Below are 26,404 nucleotides of genomic sequence, written 5' to 3' on the forward strand. Positions count from 1 at the left end.
TCGATGGCACATAAAAACATATACACATGAAAAATACAAAAATACGTATCAGATCCGTATAATATACACATACACTATCAGATACCTATACATTTTGAAAAGCACTGATAGATTGGAGTTTCAAATTCTGCTGCACATTAGAATCAACGAGGTTAATACCAGTTCCCAGGCCAATGGCCAAAGCAACTAAAGTTAAAAATCTAAGAGTTGAACAAAGACATCAGTATCAAAAGAGGACTCCGCGTGACCCCAAAGTGCAGCCTATTTTAAGAATCTGGGACTCAGGGAAGTAACGTGGGAGAAAACAATGATTACTTGACTTAGGTCGCTAAGGAAACCGGAACCGGGAGAAAATTTACTTTTCCCCACGTTATTTCCATTGTATACTTCAGAATTTGTACGATATGCCCATAATGCCGACTTAAAACAACAGGAAGCCGTGGAATGGCCTGGTTGCTCCAGAATGTAAAGGCATAACGAAGCAGGCGAAGACTGGGGATAGACCAACTAGCATGCTCCCGCACGGGAACCGAAGCACTCTCCGACGGCTCAACCGAACAGCTGCTGCTCTCGCCTTGCCCTCAGCCATGTGTGGCGCAGGCGCGCTGGCCGCCACCGCCCAGGCTCGGCCCCCGGTGACGTCAGGACGCTTCGTGGGTTCTAGACCCCCCGGCCCTGGCTCCCGAATCCCGCCCGGACCAGACGAGGGGCGGGGCGTCGGCCCCAACCGAGCTATCCGGTCAGACCGCGCCAGTTTGAATGAAAGCGCTACAAGATGGCGGCGGCCGGGGCCGAGTCTCGAGGAGGTGAGGGCTGCAGCGCGGCACCCGTTCGCAATCCCTGTTCTCCCAGCAGCCGGGGAAGCTGGGCCGAGACGTGCGGGCCAGCCTAGAGGACGAGATGAAGGAGAGCCGCCTCTCATCCTGCTGACACCCTGACCCCCCTAAAATGCGTGAATTGGGCTCTTAGCTTTTTCATCTGCCCACTCACCCTTCTCCCGGCTCAGCCTGCTTTCTCCCAGCGAGTCTGCTTTCTGCACCCGTTTCCCACCTCAGCCGGCCTGCGCCTCGCCAGCTGGGCCCCGGAAAGGGGCGCGCACCCTCCAAGCTGCTGCGCGGCTCCAAGGGTCAGCACCTCCTCGTGGGCCCCGAAGACTTCGTGGTTAGGAGTATCGCCTCCCTCGTCGGTTGGGGGTCCTGTGCGCCCCGACTCTCGTTCCCCGGGTTTTCGCGGTGTAAAGGCATTTTGCCGGGCCGCCCTGAGCTGGGACACCGGGCAGGGGCTTCCCCGTGGGCGGTGCGTCCAGGACTAATCTCCTGGCAGCTTTGAGGTCCTTGTGTGCGGGCTTGTGGTTTGGCTTCTTTGTGGTGGTTTGGGCGGGATGTTTGTGTACTGTTTTGGCTTTTAAACTCCGACGGGAGAAGTATCCTGTGTTGTGAATTTGATCTTGATAGCAGGAAAAATGCAGTTGGGGTAAAGTAATATATGATAAGGAAGGAAATAGAGTCCCAGTTCGGACACCTGGCTTTTGGTTAAACTTTATTGGAAAATACCCAGTAATTGGGCATTTGGGAAGGTAGGCTCTGCTTTACAGTAAATTTCCTATCCACCGTGAACACGTGTGCTTATGTGTGGATGCCAGATAATTAGATATTGAAAGGGCGTCTGTGTGTCCTGTGTTCGAGCGCGCGCGCGCGCTTTGAAAGCCTGGTACTTTGAACACATTGTAGAATACAGTGTTTTCGGGCACTGCACTCCTCGTAGATAGACTGGGAGGAGCGCATTATCCCTGCGTTTTTCTGCTGATATGAACGGCAGGCTTAAGAGTGAACTAGTTTAGTAAAGTTATTTTAGTGGTAATGAAATAGTTAATCTTGTGAATGAAGTCTTTTCCCACATTGTTACACTGTATGGGAATTTTGCCTTTGTACTGAATGCTTGCAGTTTTTATATTTCGTTTTTAGGTTTTGGGGTGTGGTTTTTTGGGTTGTTTTTTATTCTCAAAAATAACTTGTTCATGCAGATTTGTGTCTTCAATCTTCATGTTCCTTCAGCTAGATAGAAATTGCACGGACAGCGGATAAAAAATACATGTTGGGTAGAATCTAATGCAGCACTGGATCAAAATAATGTGATTAACTTTACAGTAAAAATCCAGCCAATTTTAAATAAAAGGGATTTAAGCCATCCCCCCACCCCCCCAATCAAAAGCAAGCAACTGCCTTCTTCAGATTTGGGGTGGGGGGGAAATACCTTTCACTTTCTTGATTGAGAGTTCCGAATTGTTTACAGGAATTTGATGAAAATGATGCATAAGGGTTTCTGACAATGTGTGCATTCCAGAGGAGGAACCAAGTGTGGAGTGAAGTCGATGCACCTGTGTTCCATTCTTCCTTGGAGGTTACCTCAAAGCATAAAAGCTTCTCAGAGCTCCCCTGGAGAGTCATCTAGGAAAACTTGGGCTTTCTGATAGATTTTGTTTGGTAACCTCAGTTTACTCCAACATTTCCCCAGTAAGTCTGAAACCCAAAGAGATGGCAGCCTCACTAAAGTCATGTAGCTATGTGACAGAGCAAGGAAGGATAGAGCCAAGGACTGTCATCCTCTCTGTTGTTATGTACCAACTAGCAAGGACCATCTCATAACATGTTTTCAGAGGTTATAAATCGCACAGGAGGAGATTGTCCATCTCTCTCCATCAGTGAAGTGGGTAAATTCAGAAAGCACACACCTGGTTAGTCAGCACAACTACTGACCTCATAAGCCAAGAGAGTTCCCTATTGAGAGTCCTCTCTTGTGCTTACTGTAACATTTGACAAAAACATCAAGTCTATTGCTTATTTCTAAAGCTAGTTTTAAGTAACTTTTATTTTAAATGTGCCATAACTATGTACAGTTTACCTATATTTTAGAATAAAATCTGCACACTATCAGTTCTGGTTGATCATAAGCATGTCTGATATTTTGAAGTTTGGTATATAAGTGGAATACTCTGTTTTCTCACAGTTTCAAAAACAATACAGAAATATGCCAAACAGTATCAGAATAAGTATTGAAAAAATACACTTTTCATTTTTTTTGTAGCTCTTGGTTATATATGGCATGGGCAAGACAATTGGAGGTGCTAAAATTTTGTTCATCATTCCAAAATGCAAAAAAGTAGGACATATGTATGCATTTTGTACCTATAAAACCTTATTTGTATTAGATTTTTGTTATTGCCCAATTAAGAGAAAGGAGAAAGTTACTGTTTCATAAAGTAGAAAATTGGGTTTTCAAATATATTTCAGATATGGTTCTAAGGATAATAAATCTTACCCTAAACAAACTAAGATCTAAGTTTAATAAAATGTTGTTATGTACCATAGAGTTGGAACCAACCCATGCCTGACCCTCTAGCAGGTTTCCAGAGGCAGTATATTACATGGGAGTTGATCGTCCATCTTCATCGCCTGTGAAACAGCAGGTGGATTTGAAGTGCCTACCTTTGCATTGGCAGCACAGTTCCTTACCACTAAGCCACTAGAGTTTATAATATGACTTAGATGATAATTATATTCTACATAGAATATGTGGAACAAGTGTGAAATCCTAGAGTTCTGAGTTTAAATTAATTCACAAAATATTGAAAAGTGAGAAACATTAATTGTGATCTTTGCATCTACATGTAATTTTAAGAAAACTTAAAGAGAAATGAGACATTTTGTCCAAGTGGCTTAGTAAAAATGTCTTGACCTCAGTTAAACTTGGCAGTATAGAGGTCTGTTTTTTTCGTAAAAACACAATTGATTTCTTGCCATATGAATTTTCAGTCCTATAAAATCGCCAGTTGAAGGGGGGAGGATATGGCGGGTTTAAGTTATTTATTTTTTTCATTGACGAGCTATTTCATTAGTAAAGAATTCTATTTTCTTATTATAGCTTGGTGTGTGCCTTGCCTAGTTTCACTTGATACTCTTCAGGAATTATGTAGAAAAGAAAAGCTCACATGTAAATCGATTGGAATCACCAAAAGGAATCTAAACAATTATGAGGTGGAATACTTGTGTGACTACAAGGTAGTAAAGGTAAGGCAAATATCTAGCCCCTTAAAAGAGACATATTCAGATTTCAATATTTCATATTTCTGTAACATAAAAAGAACCTTAAAACAAGCAAAGCTCCCAATGTTTAAAATTCTAAGCCATCATAAATTTTATGTGTCCTATTATCTATATTGCTAAATAAATTGAGAGGATATTGAAGCATAACATTTTCTTGCATTAGAATACTTTAGATAATTATATCATTCTACATCCAACTCTTGATTATCTCTGTGTGGATTACAGAGCACAAGTTTTATCTCAGACTGACTTCTGTCATTCATTTTGTAACTAAATCATATTCCCCACTATCACCTGAAGTGAAACTGAAAATTTAAACCAATTTTAGTGTGAAGGGATCTCTGTAAGAGCATCACCATTTGTATTTCCTGATATAATGTCAAATTCCTATTGTTAGTAATGGTCTCTGAAGAAACTTTCAATCTAAAATTTAAAACAACATTTTTGAGCAATTAATATCTATCATGTATCTCCTTCTCCAAGAACTATTTTGGCCAAGAATCTGTCAAGCTCTTCCAAAGCAATGTATTTAAGAATCTTATTATTTTCCTTTTCCTTCCTCTTCTGTATTGAATCATTCCCTAAATTCAGTTCTTCCTTTGAAATGCCCATCTTACTTGGCCATTCCTACCTTCTCACTCAGTGGAATCTTATGATCAAGCACCTCACTGATACTCTCAGCTACGTTTGGCTCTCAAGCAGCCCAGGCATCTGCCATACAAGCTCACAAGCTTGGGGCTGATTAGTGCATCATAAAATATCATAAATTCATAAAATGTTGACAGTATTAAAATTTGTGATTTCCATTCTCAGGCTGACCAATTCCACTTGACAAGCTTTTTCTTTACCTATTGTTTCCTTTTCTGTTCTCGGCGGGTTTTTTCCATTTTTTATTACTTTCCTGAAATTTATTATATCCTTGAGTCTCTTATGAGCACCCTCATCATGCAGTGTTTAAGAGCCAGCTGCTAGTGAAAAATGAGCAGCTCAAACCACCAGAATCCCAAGAAGAAAGGTGTGGCAGTCTGCTTCTATAAAGATTTATGGCCATGGAACTGTAGGCACTTCTGTCCTGTCCTGAGAGGTCATTCACTGTAGGTTGTATTCCACTTGACAGTAGGTTTGGTTTAGCAGAAGGCTTCTTCTACTTCACTGAGTGGTAGGATCCTTGACTAGATCTTTCTTTCAAAAATGTTACCATTTTTCTTTTTTCTTCCAATTCATCTCCTCCAAACTTTTGTCATACGGTTGTTTTTGTTGTTAGATGTCACTGAGTCAGGTATGACCATAGCAGCCCTATGAACAATAGATGTCCTATCCTGTGCCATCCTCATAATCTCTGACACATTTAAATCCATTGCTGCAGTCACTGTGTCATTCCATCTGGTTGAGGGGCTTCCTCTCTTTACTGACCCTCCACCTTTCCAAACATGATGTCCCTCTCCAAGGAATAGCCTCTCCTTTCAACATGCTCAAAGCATGTTCCTTGCCTCCAAGGAGCATTTTGGCTGCACCTTCTCCAAGACATACCTGCTTGTTCTTTTGGCAGTCCTGGAATATTCAGTATTCTCTCTTCAACACCACAGTTCAAAGGCATCAATTATTTTTTCTGTCATCTTAGTCATTGTCCAGCTCTCAGATGCATAGCAAATGACGTAAAAGATATGGCCTGAATCAGGTGCTCCTTAGTCCTTAAACTGGTATCATTGCTCCACAATAATTTGGAAAGGTCCCTGACTGCAGGCTTCACTAGTGCAATCACATTTGCCCTTTATTCTGCCAAGCTCTCCCTTTTTCACTAATATAGATCATTGATGTGCACATTCAGATCTTTCCTGATTGATTTAAATTATTTAACATATTCAGATCTCCCTAATTTTCAGAAATAACCATTTGACCTTGCTTTCCTGCTCAACAGTTATTCTACATGACTTTCCATTAACTTTTTAAACAGCTTATTTTGCCATATAATTTACCTATTTTATGTGTACAGTCCAATTTCTATTATATTACAGACTTGTGAAACTGTTAGCACAGTCACCTTTAGAATGTTTTCATTATACCAAAAAGAAACACCACACAGCCTCCTCTACCCCACTACACCCCCTAGTGCTCACCAAAACTGTGCTGCCATTGAATTGATATCCAACTCACAGTGACTCTGTAAGACACCGTAGAGCGGCTTACAGATTTCTAAAGCAGTAAATTTTTAGAGGAGCAGTCTGTTTGATGGGTAGAATCAGACACTGACCTTTTGGTTAGCAGCCAAACGCTTTACCAGAGCGCCTTTCCCACCAGATACGGATAACCACTAATTTGTCTGTCTTTGTGTTGTTTATGTTGCGAGATGCCATCAAGTTGAGTATGACTGATAGTCCTAACCTGTGCCATCCATAGCATCCTCAATACATTTGAGTCCATTGCCACAGATACTGTATCAGTTCATCTCATTAGAAGTCTTCCTGTCCTTCAGTGACCCACCACCTTTCTAAACATGATGTCCCTTTCTTAATCAGTTGATGAAAATTCAAGCTGTTTTCGGATTTGGACTTTCATAAATAATACTATGACCATCCAGTAGTTGTTCATGTACAGTTCCTTACATAGACATATGTTTTCATTTATCTTGAGTAGACCCTTGGAGCAGATTGCTGGGTCATTATTATTACCTAATATATTACCTATTTACCTAATTATCAATTACCATATTACCTAAGCTTGATTGAGGAACTGCCAGACTGCTTTCCAAAGCAGCTGCAGTATTTTATGTTCTCACTATAAGAGAGTTTCTGTTTCTCCACATCCCCACTAATACCTGTTGTCACCTCTTTTTTTATCATTAACATCCCATTTTTAAAAAGATTAAAGTTAGGGAGCTCTGGTGGCCTAGTGGCAAGAAGCTGCACTGCAGTCCCGAAGGTGCGTGATTAAAATCCACCAGATGTTCCACTGGAGAAGGATGGGCAAATTCTTCCTGTGCCAGTCCATTCCAGTTTGATGGCACACCAAATTAAAAGGAAATTAAAATCTTTTTTTAAAAAAATATCAAAGTCACTGCTGTTGTCAGAACCAGCTCAGACCTGATCCTCCAGCGGGGTTTTCAGAGGCTATAAAGATGGGAGGAGATGTCTCATCTTTCTCCTGAAGAGCACAGGGTGGATTGGAACCCCCTTTTAACTAGCAGCACAGCTCTACAGATTACCATGACAGAGCTCCTGTTGTCATCTTCAAACTCACTGCCTTTGAGCTTCTAGTCAATTCTGACTCATAACAACCCTCCAGTAGTTTTCTGAGGTTGTAACACTTGAAGAAAGAAGTCTACCTTCCTCTCATGGAGCAGCTGGTGGATTTCAACCACTGAAGACCTATGGCCTTTTGATTAGTAGCACAACTTAATACTGTATTACCAGAGCTCCTTACTAGTTGTTGTTGTGTACTTTTGAGTCAGAAGCAACATATAACTGACCCTCCAGCATGTTTTTTTCAGAGGCAGTAAATTACATGGGAATTGATTGCCCATTTTTCTCCTGGTAGATTCAGCTGCTTAATCCAAACCATATACCTCTGTGTTGGCAGCAAAATTCCTTACCATTAAGCCACCAGATCTCATTATTAATCCTCTTGTGTGCCAGAGAGTTGGAACCAACTTAGAGCTGACCCTCCAGCAGGTTTTCAGAGGCAGTGAATCACATGGGAGGAGGTTACTCATCCTGCCGTGGAGCAGTTGCTAAATTTGAACTATGTGCCTTTGGGACTGATTGTCCACCAGAACTCTCTACTAGTCGTCATCGTGGGTGTGAAATGGTAGTTCATTGTGGTTTTGATTTGTGCTTTCTTACTGGCTATTGATAGTGCCGGACCCAAGCCATAGTATTTTTAATTATATATGACTGCTGAACAGACAATGAATAAGGAATAGTTGTAGTGAATAAGTTATAGTTGAGTTGTAGTGTTGGTGAAGAATATTGAATAATACCCTGAAACTGCTAGAAGAGCAAACATTTGCCTCGAAGAATTGAAGCCAGAGTGGTCCTTAGAAGCAAGGAACAAGCTTGGATTGTCAGTTTAACACCATTTGTTTAAGACCTTTAAAGACTACTCACATACTCCTTACCATCAGGGCAGAACTGACTCACAGCTGACCGTCCATCCGGCTGTTTTTCAGAGGCTGTAAATCAGATGGGAGGAGATTGCCTGTCTTTGGGCTGGCAATACAACTCCTTACCCAGTAGACCACCATCATTCCCTCGTTTAAAGAACAAGGTGTGCCTAAGTTAAGTCATGATATTTTCAGTGGTTTTACATGCTTGTGAAAGTTGGACAATGAATAAGGAAGATCAAATAAATTTTATTTTTTTTCCCATTTTGTTGGCCAAGAATATTGAATATACCATGGACTGCCAAAAGAATAAACAAATCCATCTTGGAAGAAGTGCTTCCAGGGTGCTTCTTAAAAACAAGATTGGGTAAGGAGTGGAGGCTAAGAATGGTGAGACTTCATCTCATCTACTTTGGACTTATTATTAGAAAGGGCCATTTCTCGAAAGAGAACATCTGCTTGGAAAGGTGGAGGGTCAGAGAAGCAAAGGAAGACCCTCAAGGAGATGAATTGACAACAGTGACTGCAACAGTGTGTTTAAGCACAGTGGAGGTTGTTGGAGTGGCACAAGATTGGATGTGGTTTCCATCTGTCGTTCATGGGTTGCTGTGAGTTAGAGTCAACTCATTGGCAACTAAAAACAACAGTGGGTAAAAGGTATGAGGTACAGCTGAATTGAGAGGCAGGATCCAGAAAGCACAACTCTTTAGACCAGAAAAAGGATTTAGGACTGTATTGTAAGGGTAATAGAAAACACTGACTCGTGTTAAACAGAGAAGTAACATGATGTGATGTGTGTATTGAAAACATTACTCTGTTGTTACGCATCAATTAATAAAGGTGGCAAGGTGGGCACCAGGAAACAGGAAGAAAAGGAGAAGAGGAACAAGGGTTGCGGTTAAGGCTTGAGGGGTATTAAGGAACCCTCATAGGAGACTCTGTATGGATACTGAGACAAAGTGGTCAGAAAATAAATTATGGGAGCCTCAGGAACAGATATTAACAAAAGGGCAAAGAGACCTAGATCTAAGAACTGAGAAGAATTTATTTGGTTTGGTAATTCTTGCTAGAAAAAGGCAGCGTAGAGTAGATGGAGGGAGCTTTGTTGGCTAGTCGTGAGGAGTTGCACTGTTATCCACAAGGCCTGTAGCTTAAATCCACCAGCTGCACCAATGGAGAAAGATGAGCCGTCTCCTCTCATGTGATTTACAGTTTCTGAAAACCCCCTGGAGGGGTCAGCTCTGACTCAGCAGTTTATAACAACAGAGTGGGTTAAAAAAAAATAAGGTGGAAGAAAATAAAGGTAGGGTAGTATGGACAACTTTTTTTTTTAAGAAGCCTAACTAAAGAAAAGGAAAGAGGCTGTGTAGGGCAAAAAGGGGTGTGTGTGTGTGTGTGTGTGTGTGTGTGTGTGTGTGTGTATTCATTTCTGTGTTAACACACTTGATAAGATTTTGAAAATTAAGTGCTCTAACAAGTTATATACTCTCATAATAATTTACCTTTTTTTAGTTATCCCTTACATATATAGAGGTCTTAAACATTTCTATTTCTAAAGAGACTTAGTATCATTTTACTTTACAAAAAATGGGGACTGGTTAATGCTGGTGAGGAACATGAGAGAATGAAAAGCCGAGTGCAGAAGAGAGGAAGGGCATCTCTTCTGTTGCATTGCTATCCACCTCATCTTTATAGGGCTGGAAATTGGGATCTATATCTAGTAGGTTGTTTCTCTCTCATTAAGAGCAAAGGTCATGCACTGTTGAGAATAACAGGGGAGAAGCTTAGCATATGGACTTTGAGGAACAGGGAGATCCAAAATAGCTAACTCAGGGATAGAATGCCAATTGGTGGAACAAAGGAGTTGCTACTAGTGTGAGTTTCAGATGTTCTTTTGAACTAAAAGGACATAAATTGTAACCATTCTCAGCCTTGAATGATTTTCTGCAGCAGTGCTTTTACCATATAATCCCTGGCAGAAGCTATGGGTTAAACATATTTAACAATGAGGAATAAGGAACACTATGCACAGTAGTAGACATCTGTAAGTGAATAAACAATGCCTAAAGTTTTTACTTAAAGAATCCAGGTAATCTTCTGTCTTTAGAAACACAACTATGTTGAGTGGCACAAACTAACTGGATGCCCTATATAGTAAGAGTAAATTGATTTTCCTAGAGTGGGGTTTTTCCCCCATAACTACGATAATAGAAATCATTAGACTAAAAGCCATATTTTAGAGATCAGGTAAACAACATTAAGCAGATGACTACTTCAAGGTCAGGGGACTAATCTGTCAGTGTTGGGTTTCTAACCCACACATCACAAATTCTAGTCTCTGTCAGCTGCTACAATGAAAATCCAATGACTTCCCCTGGGCCGTAGGAGTTCTCGAATTGTATGCCCATGAAACACTGTGTTCATGTAAGCTGTTCTACCACTGATCCTGAATAGTGAGTGATGATTTAAAAATTTCCAGGAAGACACTTTTTTAAAAAATGTTGGCATTTGTTGCCACTTGTTGACTACGGGAATTTGTTGTTGTGAGTCAGAACCTACTCATTGCTAACCCTGCAGGGCTTTTCAGAGGCAGTAAATTGCACAGGAGATTGCCCATCTTTGTCCCATGGAACAGTTGATGAATTTGAACCATGTGCTTCTGGGTTGGCAGTGCAATTCTTAACCACTAAGCCACCAGAGCTCCCTGTGCACATATAGCAAATGACAAACATTAATGAGAAAGCATGAACTGTTTGTCTGCAGGTTAAGTTTTTGTATTTTTTAAAGTATATTGTAATTTTTTTTTTTACATTACATGTGATCATCATGGTTTTTGCTATGTATTCAGAAATTTTATTCAGAACCTAAGAAATGTTAGGCAATTGTGGTAGGTTCAAAAGATAGCAAAAATACGATTTCATCCCTCTGTCCAAATGGTTTATCTTTAGAATAAAAGTGGGAACACAAGTGGTTTGACTTGATCCTTGTTAGATAAGATGGGCAGGACTTCATAGAAGAGGTGACATCTGAACTGAATTTTTAAAAATTAAGGGTTTTTTCTACACATACAAAGATGAAACAATTTTTCTTATTGTGCTGTGAAGTCAGAACCAAAACCAAGTCATAGCTGACTGTCCAGCAAGTTTTCAGATGCTGTAAATCACACAGGAGGAGATAGCCCTTCTTTTCTTCCAGGAAGCAGCTGATGGACCAGAACAGCAGAGCTTTTTTTTGTTGTAATAATAAATTTGAATTTTGTTCTGTAGGCAGTGGATACTCATTAACAATTTAATTTAAAAAGTTTTCTTTTTATAAGTAAATTCTTCAGTTTAGTAAAGGATAGATTAGAATGTTTCAAAGGGAAGCTTGGGCAGACAAAGCAAAGTATTATAATGAAATGTGCAAAGAGTTGTCAGAAAATCAAAAGGGCTGAACTCGTTCAGCATTTCTTTCTTTTTTTAAATTTTATTATTTTTATTTTGTGTGTACCGTCAAGTCGGATCTGACTGGTACAGGAGGAGATTGTCCCTCCTTCTCCAGCAAAGCATCTGGTGGATTCGAACCACACACCTCTGGGATTGCAGTACAGCTCCTTGCCACCAGGCCACCAGAGTTCACCCTCGTTCAGCATTTCTTAAGCTGAAGGAGTTGAAGAACGAGTTGCAATACTTAAGGATGCTTTGGGCAGAATATTAAATGAGCCAGGAAGTATTAAAAGAAGATGGAAGGAATATACAGAGTCACTGTACTGAAAGGAATTGGCTGACACAGAAATGTTTTCATGAAACAACATATGAGCAAAAGCCTATGGTGATGAAGGAAGAAGTTCAAGAATTGGCAAAAAACAAGGCCCAGAAATTGATAGCTTAAAAACCTGACACATTTCAACAAACAGATGCTTCCCTGGACTCACTAATTTGTGCCAAGAAATCTGGAGGACAACCACATGCCCAGATGACTCGAAGAGATCTGTATTTCTTCCCATTCCAAAGAAAGGTAACCTGAGAGAGTACAGAAATTATCAAACAAAATCATTACTATTACATGCAAACAGGATGCTGCTGAAATTATCCAAAAATGACTGGAATAGAACTTCAGCAGAGATTTTCTAGTAGTGCACGCTGAGTTTAGAAGAGGTCATGGTACTAGGGATATTCTAGCTAATCTCAGATCTTGGCTGAGAGAGTACCAGAGAAATGTCTGTGTTTCACTGACTATGCAAAAGCATTTGACTGTGTGAATCACAACAAACTGCAGCCGACTCTGAGAAGAATGGGAATCCCAGAACATTTGATTGTGCTTATGCGAAACCTGTACTTGGACCAGGAAGCAATCATCAGAACAGAGCAAGGAAACACTGCATGGTTCAAAACCAGGAAGGGTGTACGCCAGGGATGTATCATGTATCCTATCACTATACCTATTCAATCTATATACAGAACAGATCATCTGGGAGGCTGGGCTCTATGAAGAGGAATGTTGCACCAAGATTGGAGGAAGACTCATGAACTTGCATTATGCAGATGACACAACCCTGCTTGCTGAAACCAAGGAGGACCTGAAGCACTTGCTGTAGAAGGTCAAGCAAGGACTGTTGCCTTTAATATGGATTGAAGCTCAGCATCAATTAAAGATTCTCACCACTGGGCAGCATCATGATAGGTGGTGAAAAGATTAAGGTTGCTAACAACTTTACTTTGCTTAGCTCCACAGTCAACACTCTTGTTACCAGTAGCCAGGAAATTAAAAGACAAATTGCATTGGGAAAGTTGGCTGTCAGGGACCTCTCCAGAGTACTCAAGAGCAATGATGTCAGTCTGGAGACTATGGTGCACCTGATCCAGACCATAGTCTTTTTAATTGCTTCCTTCGTGTCAGAGAGCTGAACAGTAGTAACTAGGGATGATAGAGAATTGATGCCTTTGAGCTGTGGTACTGGAGAAGAGTGTTGAATATAATATGGACTGCCAGGAACAAACAGGTCCGTCCTAAAGATGCTGAAGCCAGGCTGCTCCTTGGAGGCAAGGTTTCTGAAGCTTTGTCTGACATACTTTGGGCATGTTGCAAGAAGGTACCAGTCTTTGGAGAGGGACAGAGAAAGAGAGGATGCAATGGATTGATTCAGTGACTAGGGTAATGAGGGTAGATTTGTCAGAAACAGAGTTAGCACAGGATAGAGCAGTTTTCAGGGCTGTTGTACACAGGGTTGCTATGAGTCATAGGCAACGCAACGGCACATAACAGTCTGGGTGCAGTATTGCCAGTTGGGAAAGTAATAATTTAGATAAGAATTGAGGATGCAAGCAGTTAAAGCCATAGGAATGAAAGGAAATAACTACAGAAACATAATGATGGTTAAGAGGAGAGAGTCAAAATTGACTTTATGTAGTTCTCACTTTGGATGTCATCATTACCATGATGCCAATATAGAAAGAACCCATTTCGGAAAGAAAGTGGTAAGCTGTATGTGGTAGATTGCTTTGAGAATTTGCTGGGCACCTACATGGACATCCAGTAAGCTATTGGATATGTTGCATTGTTAAGTGCTGTTGAGTCGTAGACAACTCATAGCGAACCCATGAATGAAAGATCTGAATGACTTTCATCGTTTCTCCAAGTTCTTTTTTTTCTTCGTTTCTCCAAGTTCATAGTGTATGACTACACATAAAAGTTTTAGTCATCAGAAATGAAGTTGCCTTGAGATCACATTTAGAGCAGGGATTCCTAACCTGTAATTCAGATATCTTGAAATTGCTAAAATTTTTTATTGTGACTCTTTTTAGAAAGGCCATAGCTCTTATCAGATTCTCAAAATAGATAAACACTAGTGTCAAAAGGCTGCTTGAGAGATGGGTCAGGGATACAATCTCAGCAAAGAGGTAGGAAAGGAAGAAGGAAAAATTCTGGTGCAGAAGTTTGAGGAGGAGTGATGGTGACTGATGGCTCCAGGAAGTCAAGTAGAGTGAGGACTGAAGAGTTTGCCTATTAGGAAGATTGGTAAAAATAGTTAAATGTATTTGTGTTTAATGATGCTTCCAACAGTAAGATCATGGTTTCTAGGAACTGTAAGAACTACTGGCATACAATGAAGTTCATACTCCTTAGCCAGATTCAAGGTTGTCTAAAATTTTCTCTTGACTTTCCATTAGAATTTTATTCTCACTTTGACCTTCTCAACTCAACTAAATCCATCTCTTCACTGTTTTCTAATAAAAAAGCCCATTGCCATTTGAGTTGGACTTAGAGCAACGACCCTCTATCCATCAGGAGGGAACTTTCCTGTACAGTTGTCCAGGCTGTAGTATTTGTGGAGGCAGGCAGCCTCATCTTTTCTGTGAGACAACTTCAAACCAGTGGCCTTTCAGACAGCAGCTAAGCTCTTAACCACTGCACCACTAGGGTGCCTTTATTTTATAGTACTTAGCAATAATGTCCAGTTCATGTATTTTTCATCCCACCCACCATGTTCCCTACTCAAATTCTATCAGTCTTTTTGCTTTGTAGTTGGTTCTCCTTCCTTTTTGTCCTTTTCTGATAGTCTGATCTATATTCCTTTTCCTCGTCCTTTAAAATATAGTGATACTTGACCTTTTAAAAAATGATTTTAAATTGTGTTGTGTCTTGCTGTACGTATTATTTCTGCCTTCTTTCAATGACTTTTTTACTCCTAAAGTCTAGTAATATAATCTGTCACACCCCCTAGTGGCCAAACTTGCATGCCCTTATAGATGGTAAAATATTTGAATTTAACTTCAGCCAAACGTAGTGTGGGAAAATGTCTTTAAGAAAAGATTTGTATGATACATTCTAAATCACATGCCAGTGATTTAGGATAAATTTTTACCACTGTACTCCATTACTATAGGTAATCAAGAGTTGATTACATATCTGAATAAGATGATGATGCAATACGTAAGATTTACAAACTTCTTGGCTTTTATTTGGAACTTTAGGTGTCAAATTAAATTATATTCTGAGTCAAAGTAACTTTTCCATGTAAAAGAAGTTTTACATTTTTCAGAATTGAAGTAACTTTGGATGTTAAAAATGAAAGCTACTTGTGGAAAAAATAATGCAGGCGTCTACAGAGAACTAACTACTACTACTATTTCTATTTTTGCTAATGGCATCAGTGTTTTTAACCATCTTTAGCCACATGTAAATAACGTATCAGTGTGATTAACGTACAAAATATCTCTCTGACTCTCATTGTCATCTGTCAGAACCAACTCATAGCCGACCCTCAAGTGGGTTTTCAGAGACTGTAAATCTCACAGGAGGAAATTGTGCATCTTTCTCCCTTGGAACAGCTGGTGGATTCAAACCATCTGCCTTTGGGTTGACAGCCCATCTCTTTACCCAGTAGGCCACCAGAGCACCCTGTATTAAGGAATACATTACATTATTTTTGAAATAAAATCTTACTGAATTAATATGGTCACCCTTAAAGGCTAGTTGATTTGAGTTTTACTGACGGATATATTTTAATCATCTGATATGCAGTATTTCGGCTTGGTGGCAAATTTGATCATAACGCAGGACTATGATAGAGAAGGGAAGGGTGGGGGGGTGGGAGAGACACCAAAAGGACCAGGTTGCACTACTTTATTCTGGCATCAGGTAGAGTTTTTTTAGGAAAACAAATAATTATATTACTAAATGGCTCTTATTATTTATAATGCAACTGTCTATTAACACCAACCTCCAATTCTAATTCTTGACATTTAGAAGGTATAAATCATTAGACTTCAGTGAGTCTTCAGTTTAGCAAATACTTAAATGCATGTCTAGTCTTGGAGTTTTGGGGGTTTTCCTGGAAATCACAACACGTATTTTCCATGAAAGTAAAGTTTTTGTGTATATCTTCATCTCATAATTTAACTAATTTGTTTTTAATAAAAAAAAATATATTTTGACCACTTTTCACAAAAAAGCAGAGTTCATTTGATTCACAACAATTAGTGCTTGCTGAGAAGAATGTAGAACTTTAAACTGCAGGTGTAGAATGCAAACCCACTGCCATATAGTGACCCTGTTGTTTGCCCTTGAGTCAGAACCAACCCATAGCTGGCCCTCTGGAAGGTTTTCAGAGGCAGTAAATTGCACAGGAGGAGACTGCCCATCCATCTCCTGTGGAGCATCTGGTGTATTCAAACCACATGCCCTTAGGATTACAGCACATCTTCTTACCACTAGGCTACCAGTGCTCTCTGTAGGATAACTGACTTATGGCAGCCAGGTGTTCATTCATAGCAATGTCGCTTTGTATGGGATAGCGTAAAACTGCCACCGGGTTTCCAAATCATTACCATGCAGACTATCTCCTTTCCCCACCTAAGAATAGTGAGTGGGTTTGATGCACAGAGTTTTTTGGTTAGCAGCCAAATGCTTTGACCACTGGCCCACCAGGACCCCTTAAGATACACGCAGTGGAAGATAAAATAAGCTCACTTCAGATATCTTATGTTCTAGATCTTCTAGATAATTTGGAAGGCTTTGGTTGCTGTTTTGTGCCCTCAAGTCAGAACCAACTCAGCTGACCCTCTAGCTGTAAATTGCACAGGAAGAGATTATTCATCTAGCTCTCTTGGAGCAGCTGGTGAATTCCAGCGACATGCCTTCAGGTTGGCAGCACGACTCCTAACCATTCCACCACCAGGGGAAGGCTGTTAGGATTACTAAAATGCTGATGAAGAGCTCTGGTGGCACACTCCATAGTACGTTGCACTGCTCCGTATATGGTGGTTCAAGTCAGGAGAAAGATGGGCAGTCTTCTCCCATCGGCAATTTACAGCCTCTGAAGCTCGATGGAGGGTTGCTGTGGGAGGGAACCAACTTGACAGCAGTGAGTAAAAAATTTGCCACAAGGACCTGTACTTTATAATAAAAATATTCTTTAAATTTTCAGGGAAAAGCAAAAAGTATCCCAATTAACAAGCTCTTCTAAATACCTATAACTTAAAATGATAACTAAAAGGTATAGAATGCTGTTTAATCATGTTGCTGTATCAGAAGGCATTTACTCTTCTTAATTTAACCATAAGGTATATGTTTATAGATGGATTTCTCCTCGTGGTGACCCTCCCTCAGGTTTCCAAAGCTGCAAATCTTAACGGAAGCAGCTGCCGGCCTTCTGGTTAAGAGCCTGACTTCTAACTCACTGTTCTAAAAGGGCTCCAGAGGACAAAAAAATAAAATATATAAAAGTGCAGGATTTTACCTCAGAATTTTCTGTTAACCACATTTAAGTACCTTCATCAAGATATATGTATCGGGGGGGGGGGAGATATATATGTCACTAGAGTAGACAGATTCTAGGTAACATGGTGGCCAAAAGCAGCCTGAATGGTCAATCAAAAGAATGAATCTTTGGTATACTGACCCAATCGTGAGTGAGTATACACTGAGTAGTATGCATTCTCTAGAACAGTCCAACGGAAATATAATTAAGCTGCACACGTAATATTAAATACTATAATACCATAAAGTGAAAGGAAATAAGCAGCATTACTTTGAACACTGTATTTCCTTTAATTCTGTTTTCTAAAATAATACCATTTTAGTTCTTTATGTGTTATGTGAGCATCTTCCATGACCAGATGTTTTCATATTAAACGTTTTAAAAACATTCGAAATATTTTCGTATTTTTGTACTTTGTTGTTACACTAAAGCACATTTCAATTTCCCATATTTCATTAGCCACAAATAGCTAATTATGACTGTACTTGATAAAACATCATTACAGCATCCAAGAAATATGTGCCTCTGACATTAAGAATTAATAACATTCTAGAGAATACCTGCATACTTCTACCTGGCCAAGAAAGCCACTAACTGGCTAAGTTCCTGAATCATTAGTAGCATCAGTCCACAGTCGGCATGCACACATGTGCAAACACCCCCCCCCATGTTTAACCTAAACAATGTTTAGTAAAATATTCCTAGATTTCACTATCTTTATATATTTCTCCAGATTAGACTCATCCCAAGACTCTCTAGTCTGTTGTCATTCATGTTGTACTACACCTAAATTTTACACATATGTTATGTAGAGAAAAATAAGATTTATACGTAATTTGTTGGAAAACTCTTTACATATTCTGAACTATATTAAGAAAAATAAGTATTTTGTTATTTTAAGATATTTAAACAATTAAAACTTTAGTAATCTGATTTACATTTTCTTTTATATTTTAAGGACATGGAATATTATCTTGTAAAATGGAAAGGATGGCCAGATTCTACAAATACTTGGGAACCTTTACAAAATCTCAAGTGTCCATTACTTCTTCAGCAGTTCTCTAATGACAAGCAAAATTTTTTATCTCAGGTAAAGAAAAGCAAAGCAATAACTCTTAAAAACAATAATAAAGCTTTGAAGCCTGCCCTTGCTGAATACATTGTAAAGAAGGCCAAACAAAGGCTAGCGCTGCAGAGATGGCAAGATGAACTCAACAGAAGAAAGAATCATAAAGGAATGATATTTGTTGAAAATAATGTTGACTTAGAGGGCCCACCTTTGGACTTCTACTACATTAATGAATATAAACCAGCTCCTGGAATCAGTTTAGTAAATGAAGTCACCTTTAGTTGTTCATGTTCAGATTGCCTCGTTGAGAAATGTTGTCCTGCTGAAGCTGGAGTTCTTTTGGCTTATAATAAAAACCAACAAATTAAAATCCCACCTGGTACTCCCATCTATGAATGCAACTCAAGATGTCAATGTGGACCTGATTGTCCCAATAGGGTTGTACAAAAGGGCACACAGTATTCCCTTTGCGTCTTTCGAACTAGCAATGGCTGTGGCTGGGGTGTAAAAACACTTGTGAAGATTAAAAGAATGAGTTTTGTCATGGAATATGTTGGAGAGGTATGTTTATCACAGAATAAATTGTGTGCATGTAAGAGTTACAGTTTTGAAAATTATCTTTTTACCTCGTAACATAAATGTTTGATACATTTTTATATTATTTGCAGATAAGTGAAAATTTGTTTTCTGGAGTGGGAGATTTCACTGGCACAGTAAAAAAATAGAAACTTGTGTATGAACAAAAATATCTAACAACATACCAAACAAATATAGTTCTCTTTCAGTAGACACTAATTCATAATCATTGAAATGGGCAATGGCATATTTTATGTTGTTTACTATTGAGTTGGAACTGACCCTACTGTGAGTTTTCAGAGGTAGTAAATCACATGGGAGAAGATTACCCATCTTTCTCCTGCAGAGCAGCTGGTGGTAGATTCAAACTGTGTACCTTTGCAACAGCACAATTCCTTGCAAACCAGACATCCCTGTTTTTATAGGAAGAAAATAAAATCTAAACCCATGCTCACTTTGGTTTTTAAGTTGTCATTTACTTCATCCATTTGACTAAATGCAGTTAATTCTAGTTAATAAACTCAATTTTGTACTAACATGAAAATAATGTAGAATAGACAACATAAGTAACATGAAAGCATTTGTTGCATTCATATGCGAGCCTAACCTCTGCCTTGAGCTCAGATACTCTGAATCATGAAGAGTGTTCTCTAAATTGCCTTATGGGTACACTAGCAAATTTATTTTTTTGTAGATAACAATTTATTCAGTTAGGATGTGTTTACACACATACATATGTATGTAAAATAGTATGTACTATATACTATTCCAAGCCTTTTATCTTGGAATATTATTTTCAACCACTCTGTGAGGTTGTTTTTGTTGTTAGGTGCTGTCAAGTTGACCACGACTCATAGTGACCTTGTGAACAACAGATCTGAACCTTGCTCTCTCCTGTGCTTCCCTCAATCTCTGTCATGCCCAAGCCCATTGCTAAAGTTACTGTGTCAGTCCATCTCCTTGAGGGTCATCCTTTCGCTGACCCTCTACTTTTTCCAGCATGATGTCTTTTTCCAAGGACTGACCTCTCCTGATATCACGACCAAAGTAAGTGAGATGAAGTTTCCCCATCCTTGCCTCTGGTTGCACTTCCTCCAAGACAGATTTGTTCTTTTGACAGTCCGTGGGATATTCAATACTCTTCACCAAAACAATTTAAATTCATTAATTCTTCTTTGAATCTTCATCAATCCTTATTCTTTGTCCATTTTCAGATACATACTAAGCAGTTGTAAATACCATGCCTCAGATCAGGGACACTGTAGTGTTTGTGTAGACTGACATCCTTGCTCTTTGGAGAGGTCTAAGACAGCAGATTTCCCCAGTGCAACAGGTCTTTGATTTTCCTGGACGGCTATTACCATGGATTTTGATTTTGGATCCAAGGAAAACGAAGTAATGGACAATTTCAATCTTTTCTCCATCTATCATGATGTTGCCTATGAGGTAGTAGATCCCTGTTATGAAGAAGGAAACAAATGCAGATTGAGCAATTTGCTCAAGGTTACACAGTAACCAAGAAGAGTTAGGATTCAAAACAAGGCTCAAAAATTTCTATTCTTTACCCCTACCCCATATTGCCTCAAAAGGAATGATGAATTAAGCCAATTAGAAAAATGCAAGGATGGCTGTAAATCTGGAATTGCCATATCTGTTTGGTTTTTATATATCAGATCATTTATAATTATCATGACATTCATTTAGGATTCTGAGATTAGAGCTAACATGACAGAATATGATAAATTAGTTGTTATTCAGGATGCTCTATCTTCTACAAATTATTCCTTTTTGGCCTAATTAATGCAGCAGCCAAATTTGGTAGACACGAATCATTTTAAACAATTTTGGTTTCTTCATGGTGAGCATATGGTAAAGCTCCATTCTTAAGAGCAGAACTATGGATGATGGTTTTGAACTATTGAATTTTATTGAAAATTAGCTTGCCCAAAAAAGTGGACTTTTCATACAGTTGCCCCTAGATTTAACACGTCCTACAGAGAGCAGTAGTTGTACAGGGATGGTTTGTTGTTTTTTTCCCCCCACATTTTAATAAATTATAATAAAAAGCATAAAATGTTGTAGCTCATTTATTGCTGTTTGTCTTGAAACCTATTTTTAAAAGTCCTTAATTTTTGCACCATCATTTCTCCTCCATTCATTGTTCTGCTTCTCACCTTATCTAGTTCTAGAAGTTTATGGGAATGCTTTTTTGATGATGACACTTGAATTTCTTCTTAAATACTCGTTGACATTAATACTGCAACAAGCCTTGGCAAATTGTTTTTCAGAATTTGTTGGTTCACTGCTTTCCAGATTTAGCAACAGCTACGTAATATACTTAGTTTTTTCTTTTAGGTAATCACAAGTGAAGAAGCTGAAAGACGAGGCCAGTTGTATGATAACAAAGGAATCACATATCTCTTTGATCTTGACTATGAATCCGATGAATTCACAGTGGATGCAGCTCGATATGGAAATATTTCTCATTTTGTGAATCACAGTGTAAGAGATACTTAACGTATGAACAAGACTGAAACCCAATTCATTACTGGTTTTGAATGACTTTTCTATAATCTCAAGAATATTCTTAAACTAGGTACCTTTTAAAGTACTTTGCATTTTCAAAGTATTTTAATATTATTGCAAAATTAGAACAATAAATAGTGAAATGCCTACTGAATACCAATGCCTTTGGATTCTTCTTACATGCTACTACTTCATTTAAACTTACCACCAGCTTTGTATGGTAGATTATTCTTAGATCAATGGAGAAATTTAATGTGTAGAGACATTAAAAGGCAAAAGAATTTAAGAATCACAAGCTTACACAAGTGACAAAAATGAACTACATTTTAGATGTATGATTTCAAATGTAAAGAAGGTAACATTTTTATAGTTATAAGGGTTTATATTGAAGTATTTAAGGCTTTTATATAAACACTCAAAAAATTGTTACAGGGTATCTAAGTGCCAATTATTTAGTACTATTCAGCTTGTCTATTGTTATATAATCGTGCATGTGTATTTTTTAATAGATAAAAAGGAAAATGCATACCCTAGAATAACCCAACAATAGTAAAGAAATACTGTATTGAACCTTTGTTGAATTTCATACCAAGAAACAAATGTATGATTAGAATACAGTGAATCTTCTCAATCTGTTGTTTTCTGATTTACTTAATTTTATTATTTTGTGTGTGTGTATACCATCAAATTGGATCTGACTGGTACAGAAGGAGATTGCCCCTCCTTCTCTAGCAGAGCATCTAGTGGATTCGAACCACTTACCTCTGGGATTGCAGTGCAGCTTCTTGCCACTAAGCCACCAGAGCTCCCCTGATTTCCTTAAATTTGTAAGGTTTTTTTCTTTCATGATAAATTTAGGATACTCCAAAAACAAATTTTTTTTTTTATTCATGTTTGGAGTTTTTGGGGTTTTTTATCTCTTAGTATGACTGACTACATTGTTCTTTTGAACAATTTCATGTTTTGTTATGTGCTGTCCATTCAGAACCAATTTATAGATAACCCTCTAGTGTGTTTTCAGTGGATTCAAACCATCTGTCCTTGGGTTGGCAGCACAATTCTTTACCCAGTAAGCCACAAAAGCACATTACTTAGTTGTGATGGTATAAAAATACCAAAAATTCCAATCAAAGTTTAAACAGTGAAATGATATGCTTAGTATGAAGTTTCAGTTCTGTGGTTGATTTAATGCTTTAAATACAGTTATTCTAGTTTTAGATTGCCTTTCTGAAATATTTACAGGCAAAATGATACCCTCTCTGAGATTTACAATAAAATTCTTCAGAATAAAAAAGTTGAGAGTAGAATGAATGAGGTAATAAATGCTAATTAGTGTTAGACAATGTATTTGATATATGGAAACTTATTATATTCTCTCTACATATACGTAAGCCTGAGATTTTTCTATAAAACAATGAAAACCTCAAAGACCTCTAAACAATAAGCAACTCATTTTGTAGTAGAGCTTGGGAAACTATTACCCTGAGAAATGAAATATGTCCTAATGTTCCTTTCTAGTGTGACCCAAATCTTCAAGTGTTCAATGTTTTCATTGATAACCTTGATACTCGTCTTCCTCGAATTGCACTGTTTTCCACAAGAACCATAAATGCTGGAGAAGAGCTAACTTTTGATTATCAGATGAAAGGTATGGATTTTCAAGTTTAGTTTCATTAAGAACAACCTACTTAGACAAAGGAAAAACTGTACCACCCAGACTAAAGTTGAAAAGAACTGACTCTAAGATTAGAGTATGTTCTTGTATATAAGGACACAAAGCTAATATGACAGAGCCAAAACTAGAATCCAGGTCTGCCTGACCTTGGACTGAATGATAATCTTTCTTCCTCATGTTGCTTCCTGATATTTTTTATTAACTTCTCTTTGGAAGTTTAATTATTGTAGCATAATTTCTCAGTACCGTACTGCTTATATTTTTTTAAAATATGTCTGCATTTCTGAATACTTGCTAAGATGTGTATTTGAAAGATTGAAAATTATGATTTAAATCACAAGAACTTAATTTCCTACTAAATCTGACTTTTAAATGAAAAAAGATGTTGAGTTAGAACCAACTCATAGCCAACCCTCTGGTGGCTAAATCAAACTGGAGGAGACTCCTCATCCTTCCTCAGAGATGCTGGTGGAGTCCCGCTGCCAGAGAGGCACCAGCACTACCTTTGGGTTCATGCAACTCCCTACATACAGCCTGCAACGCCATCAGAGCACCCAGGGTTTTAAAATAGAGCATTCCACTTTCTCACCTTTGTTGTGGTTATATAAATGTTTTCTTCCTTGGCTTTTCTAAGAATGATTCCTTTGACACATTACTTCTTGAACACACATTATTCTTAAATAATATATTAAATGAGTATATATGTTACTTTGTCACAGTTTTCATTATTCAAAAAATATTTTCACGAGGGTTAAAAGTATGTGCTTACCTTTCACTCATCCACACTGGTATTCCTTCAGGAGAGTTCTTTTGTCTCTGAATATTTATTTCGTATATTGCTGTTAATTAGGTGCAGTGGATTAAATTTTGTACTCAGCCTGATATGATGGAGTAGAACAGCCCTGTAGAGTTTTAATCTAGCTCTTAATCTTACCAACGCATATTAGCAAGTCTACTGAGTGGGCTCAGACCGCCATTCGTGTGTGTGTGTGTGTGTGTGTGTGTGTGTGTGTAAAAGTACGTTTGTTTTAGGAGTTTACTCTAGTGATCTTGAATACACAAACACCTTGGCTACCTACTTTACAACTAATAGGAAATTGGAAATTTGTTCTACCTCATCTTGACTCTTATTTTTTTCTATGTATTCAGGTTTGGGAGATTTATCTTCAGATTCTTTTGACCAAAGCCCAGCCAAAAAGAGGATCAGAACTGTGTGCAAGTGTGGAGCTGTGACATGCCGAGGTTACCTCAACTGAACTGTCAGGAGATAGAACTGATTAGAATTTCGGCTTTGGTTTTCCTAACATTAAATGTTTTTTGTTGGTTTTTTTTTTTTAAAAAATACTTGGGAATATTTTTTCATACTGTCAAGATTATGCCTATGTTAATTTATAACTCATAATTCATATTTTAAAATCTTCACCAAATGCACTGCTGAGGTCTCTGAAGAGAACAGCACAGGCTCATGTAATTTGAAATGCACAAATTCAGTGGTTGGATTGTAAGAACTGAAGGAAAACAATGTATGTACAGATATCATATACATACTTAAGAAGTCTATAAAGTGAAATACCTCTGTAAGTTTTTAAAAAGTATTAAACCGATGATATAACAGTTGGAGACCCAGCATTCAGTTTCCATGCATGTTGGAAAAGTGGCCAACTAGATTGGGACAAATACATAAATCCTACTTTTGTTATACTGTCATTCCTACTTGCCTATTGAATACTTGCTGTACTTGGTATTTTAGACAACTAAGTATTACCAAATTTGTATTTTATTATCTACTTTTATGAAAATATTGACATATGAATGCTATTAAAATTAAATGAAAAGATATTATAGCTTGTTTACTATTTTAAAGCAATCTATTCCTTTATAGAGGGGTATGTGACTGATCAAGTTCTTTTTTTTTTAACCTGTAAATTTTTTTAAAAAATCTCCAAATACACTCTAAAAATACCCTCCAAATACTTTCTAAAAGTCTAGCATTAAGTTGTCATGTTTTTTCTGAAAGGATAAGGCAGTGGGACCAGATGGATCTTACAGTATGATAGTCAGGGGAAATGGAGCATTTTGAGGACACCTCTTAAAACATGAATTAAGATATATGCCCATGTGGAGTACCTTTGGTCTAAACATTACAAGAGAACCCTGGGAACCAGCTGTGCCTCATAATAATATTTCACACAGCACATTAATATTATTACGTCTTCTATACTTTTAAAATTTCCTACTTCTAAATTAGCTTCTTTTAAAAGAAATCTTATCTTTTGAACTAATAATTATTTTGTACATGAATTTTTTTAATGTAGTAACAAAGCTATACTTGGGATGGCCAAAAGTAGCTTTTTGTGTGCCTGAACTATGAAACCATTTATTACTTGAACTACAAAGACTGAAATAGACATTTTCAGGTTTGGGTTTTGGCTTTTTTCCTGTACCGTAATGCCTCAATCAGGAAAAATTATGTTTTCATCTCTATGTTTCTGGGATTACTAATGTACACTAGTGGAGAAAATCAATTTAGCTTTCAATATTCCTAATTAAGTTTTTACCTACATTCATTCCCCTAAGCTTTAATGGCTTCGGATAATCTAGAGTAAAATCGAACTGACTTGAAGAATATTTCACTTTCAGTCACCATCCACCCTTTTGTGGAAGAAGCTATAGCTTGTTCATTATATTGCCATCACATGACTTTGATCTCAGAATAAATTAACATCTTTAGAGCCTCAGTGTATCTGCTAACCAAAACTTGCAGAATAAGCTTAAGGCTAAGGAGATTTTAAAAAGCCGTTTCTTATGTTTTCTTTATGAAAAACTAGTAATAAAATTTCTGTGCCAAGAGAGTGCCAGAGATGATAAAGGTTGTTCTCAGTTGCCAAGCTTCCTTCAAATGATGAGTTTCCCAGGTTTAAAGAGGGGAGGGATCACAACAGTCTTTTTTAAAAGCCAGTGTTTTACTCTAGTTACCTACTTTTTGTGTCAATAACAGAAAAACTGGAGGGCAAAGGAGAACAGACTATTTTCTGTAAATCTGTAGTTTGTCTTGTCCTTGTTAATAGAAAAATAATGGGCTTTTGAGAGCCTAATTACCTTTGTCACCCTTATA

General features: G+C 38.1%; 1 protein-coding gene across 2 annotated transcripts; it reads left to right on the forward strand.

Annotated features, from left to right (window-relative positions):
- The first annotated feature begins 672 nt into the window (after nucleotides 1–672).
- Nucleotides 673–24,545, forward strand: SUV39H2 (suppressor of variegation 3-9 homolog 2 (Drosophila)). Of its 2 annotated transcripts, none has more exons than XM_006894283.1 (6): nucleotides 673–806; nucleotides 3,922–4,067; nucleotides 18,402–19,073; nucleotides 21,444–21,590; nucleotides 23,133–23,262; nucleotides 24,439–24,545. In XM_006894283.1, exons 1-6 carry the CDS (start codon nucleotides 776–778, stop codon nucleotides 24,543–24,545), a joined length of 1,233 nt encoding a protein of 410 aa, XP_006894345.1. In that variant the 5' UTR covers nucleotides 673–775. The 2 variants fall into 2 exon arrangements, with proteins under 2 accessions (XP_006894345.1, XP_006894346.1); XM_006894284.1 differs by having other exon boundaries at nucleotides 750–806; nucleotides 18,402–18,533.
- The last annotated feature ends 1,859 nt before the right edge of the window (nucleotides 24,546–26,404 follow it).

The sequence above is a fragment of the Elephantulus edwardii genome, unplaced genomic scaffold, assembly GCF_000299155.1.
Source record: "Elephantulus edwardii isolate Elephantulus edwardi_28Jun2011 unplaced genomic scaffold, EleEdw1.0 scaffold00139, whole genome shotgun sequence".
Taxonomy (NCBI): domain Eukaryota; kingdom Metazoa; phylum Chordata; class Mammalia; order Macroscelidea; family Macroscelididae; genus Elephantulus; species Elephantulus edwardii.

Coding starts and splice junctions, on each gene's coding strand:
- SUV39H2 (XM_006894283.1), top strand. CDS start 776: ATGGCGGCGGCCGGGGCCGAGTCTCGAGGAG. Junction 807..3,921: donor CGGGGCCGAGTCTCGAGGAG/GTGAGGGCTGCA, acceptor TTCTTATTATAG/CTTGGTGTGTGCCTTGCCTA. Junction 4,068..18,401: donor GTGACTACAAGGTAGTAAAG/GTAAGGCAAATA, acceptor TTATATTTTAAG/GACATGGAATATTATCTTGT.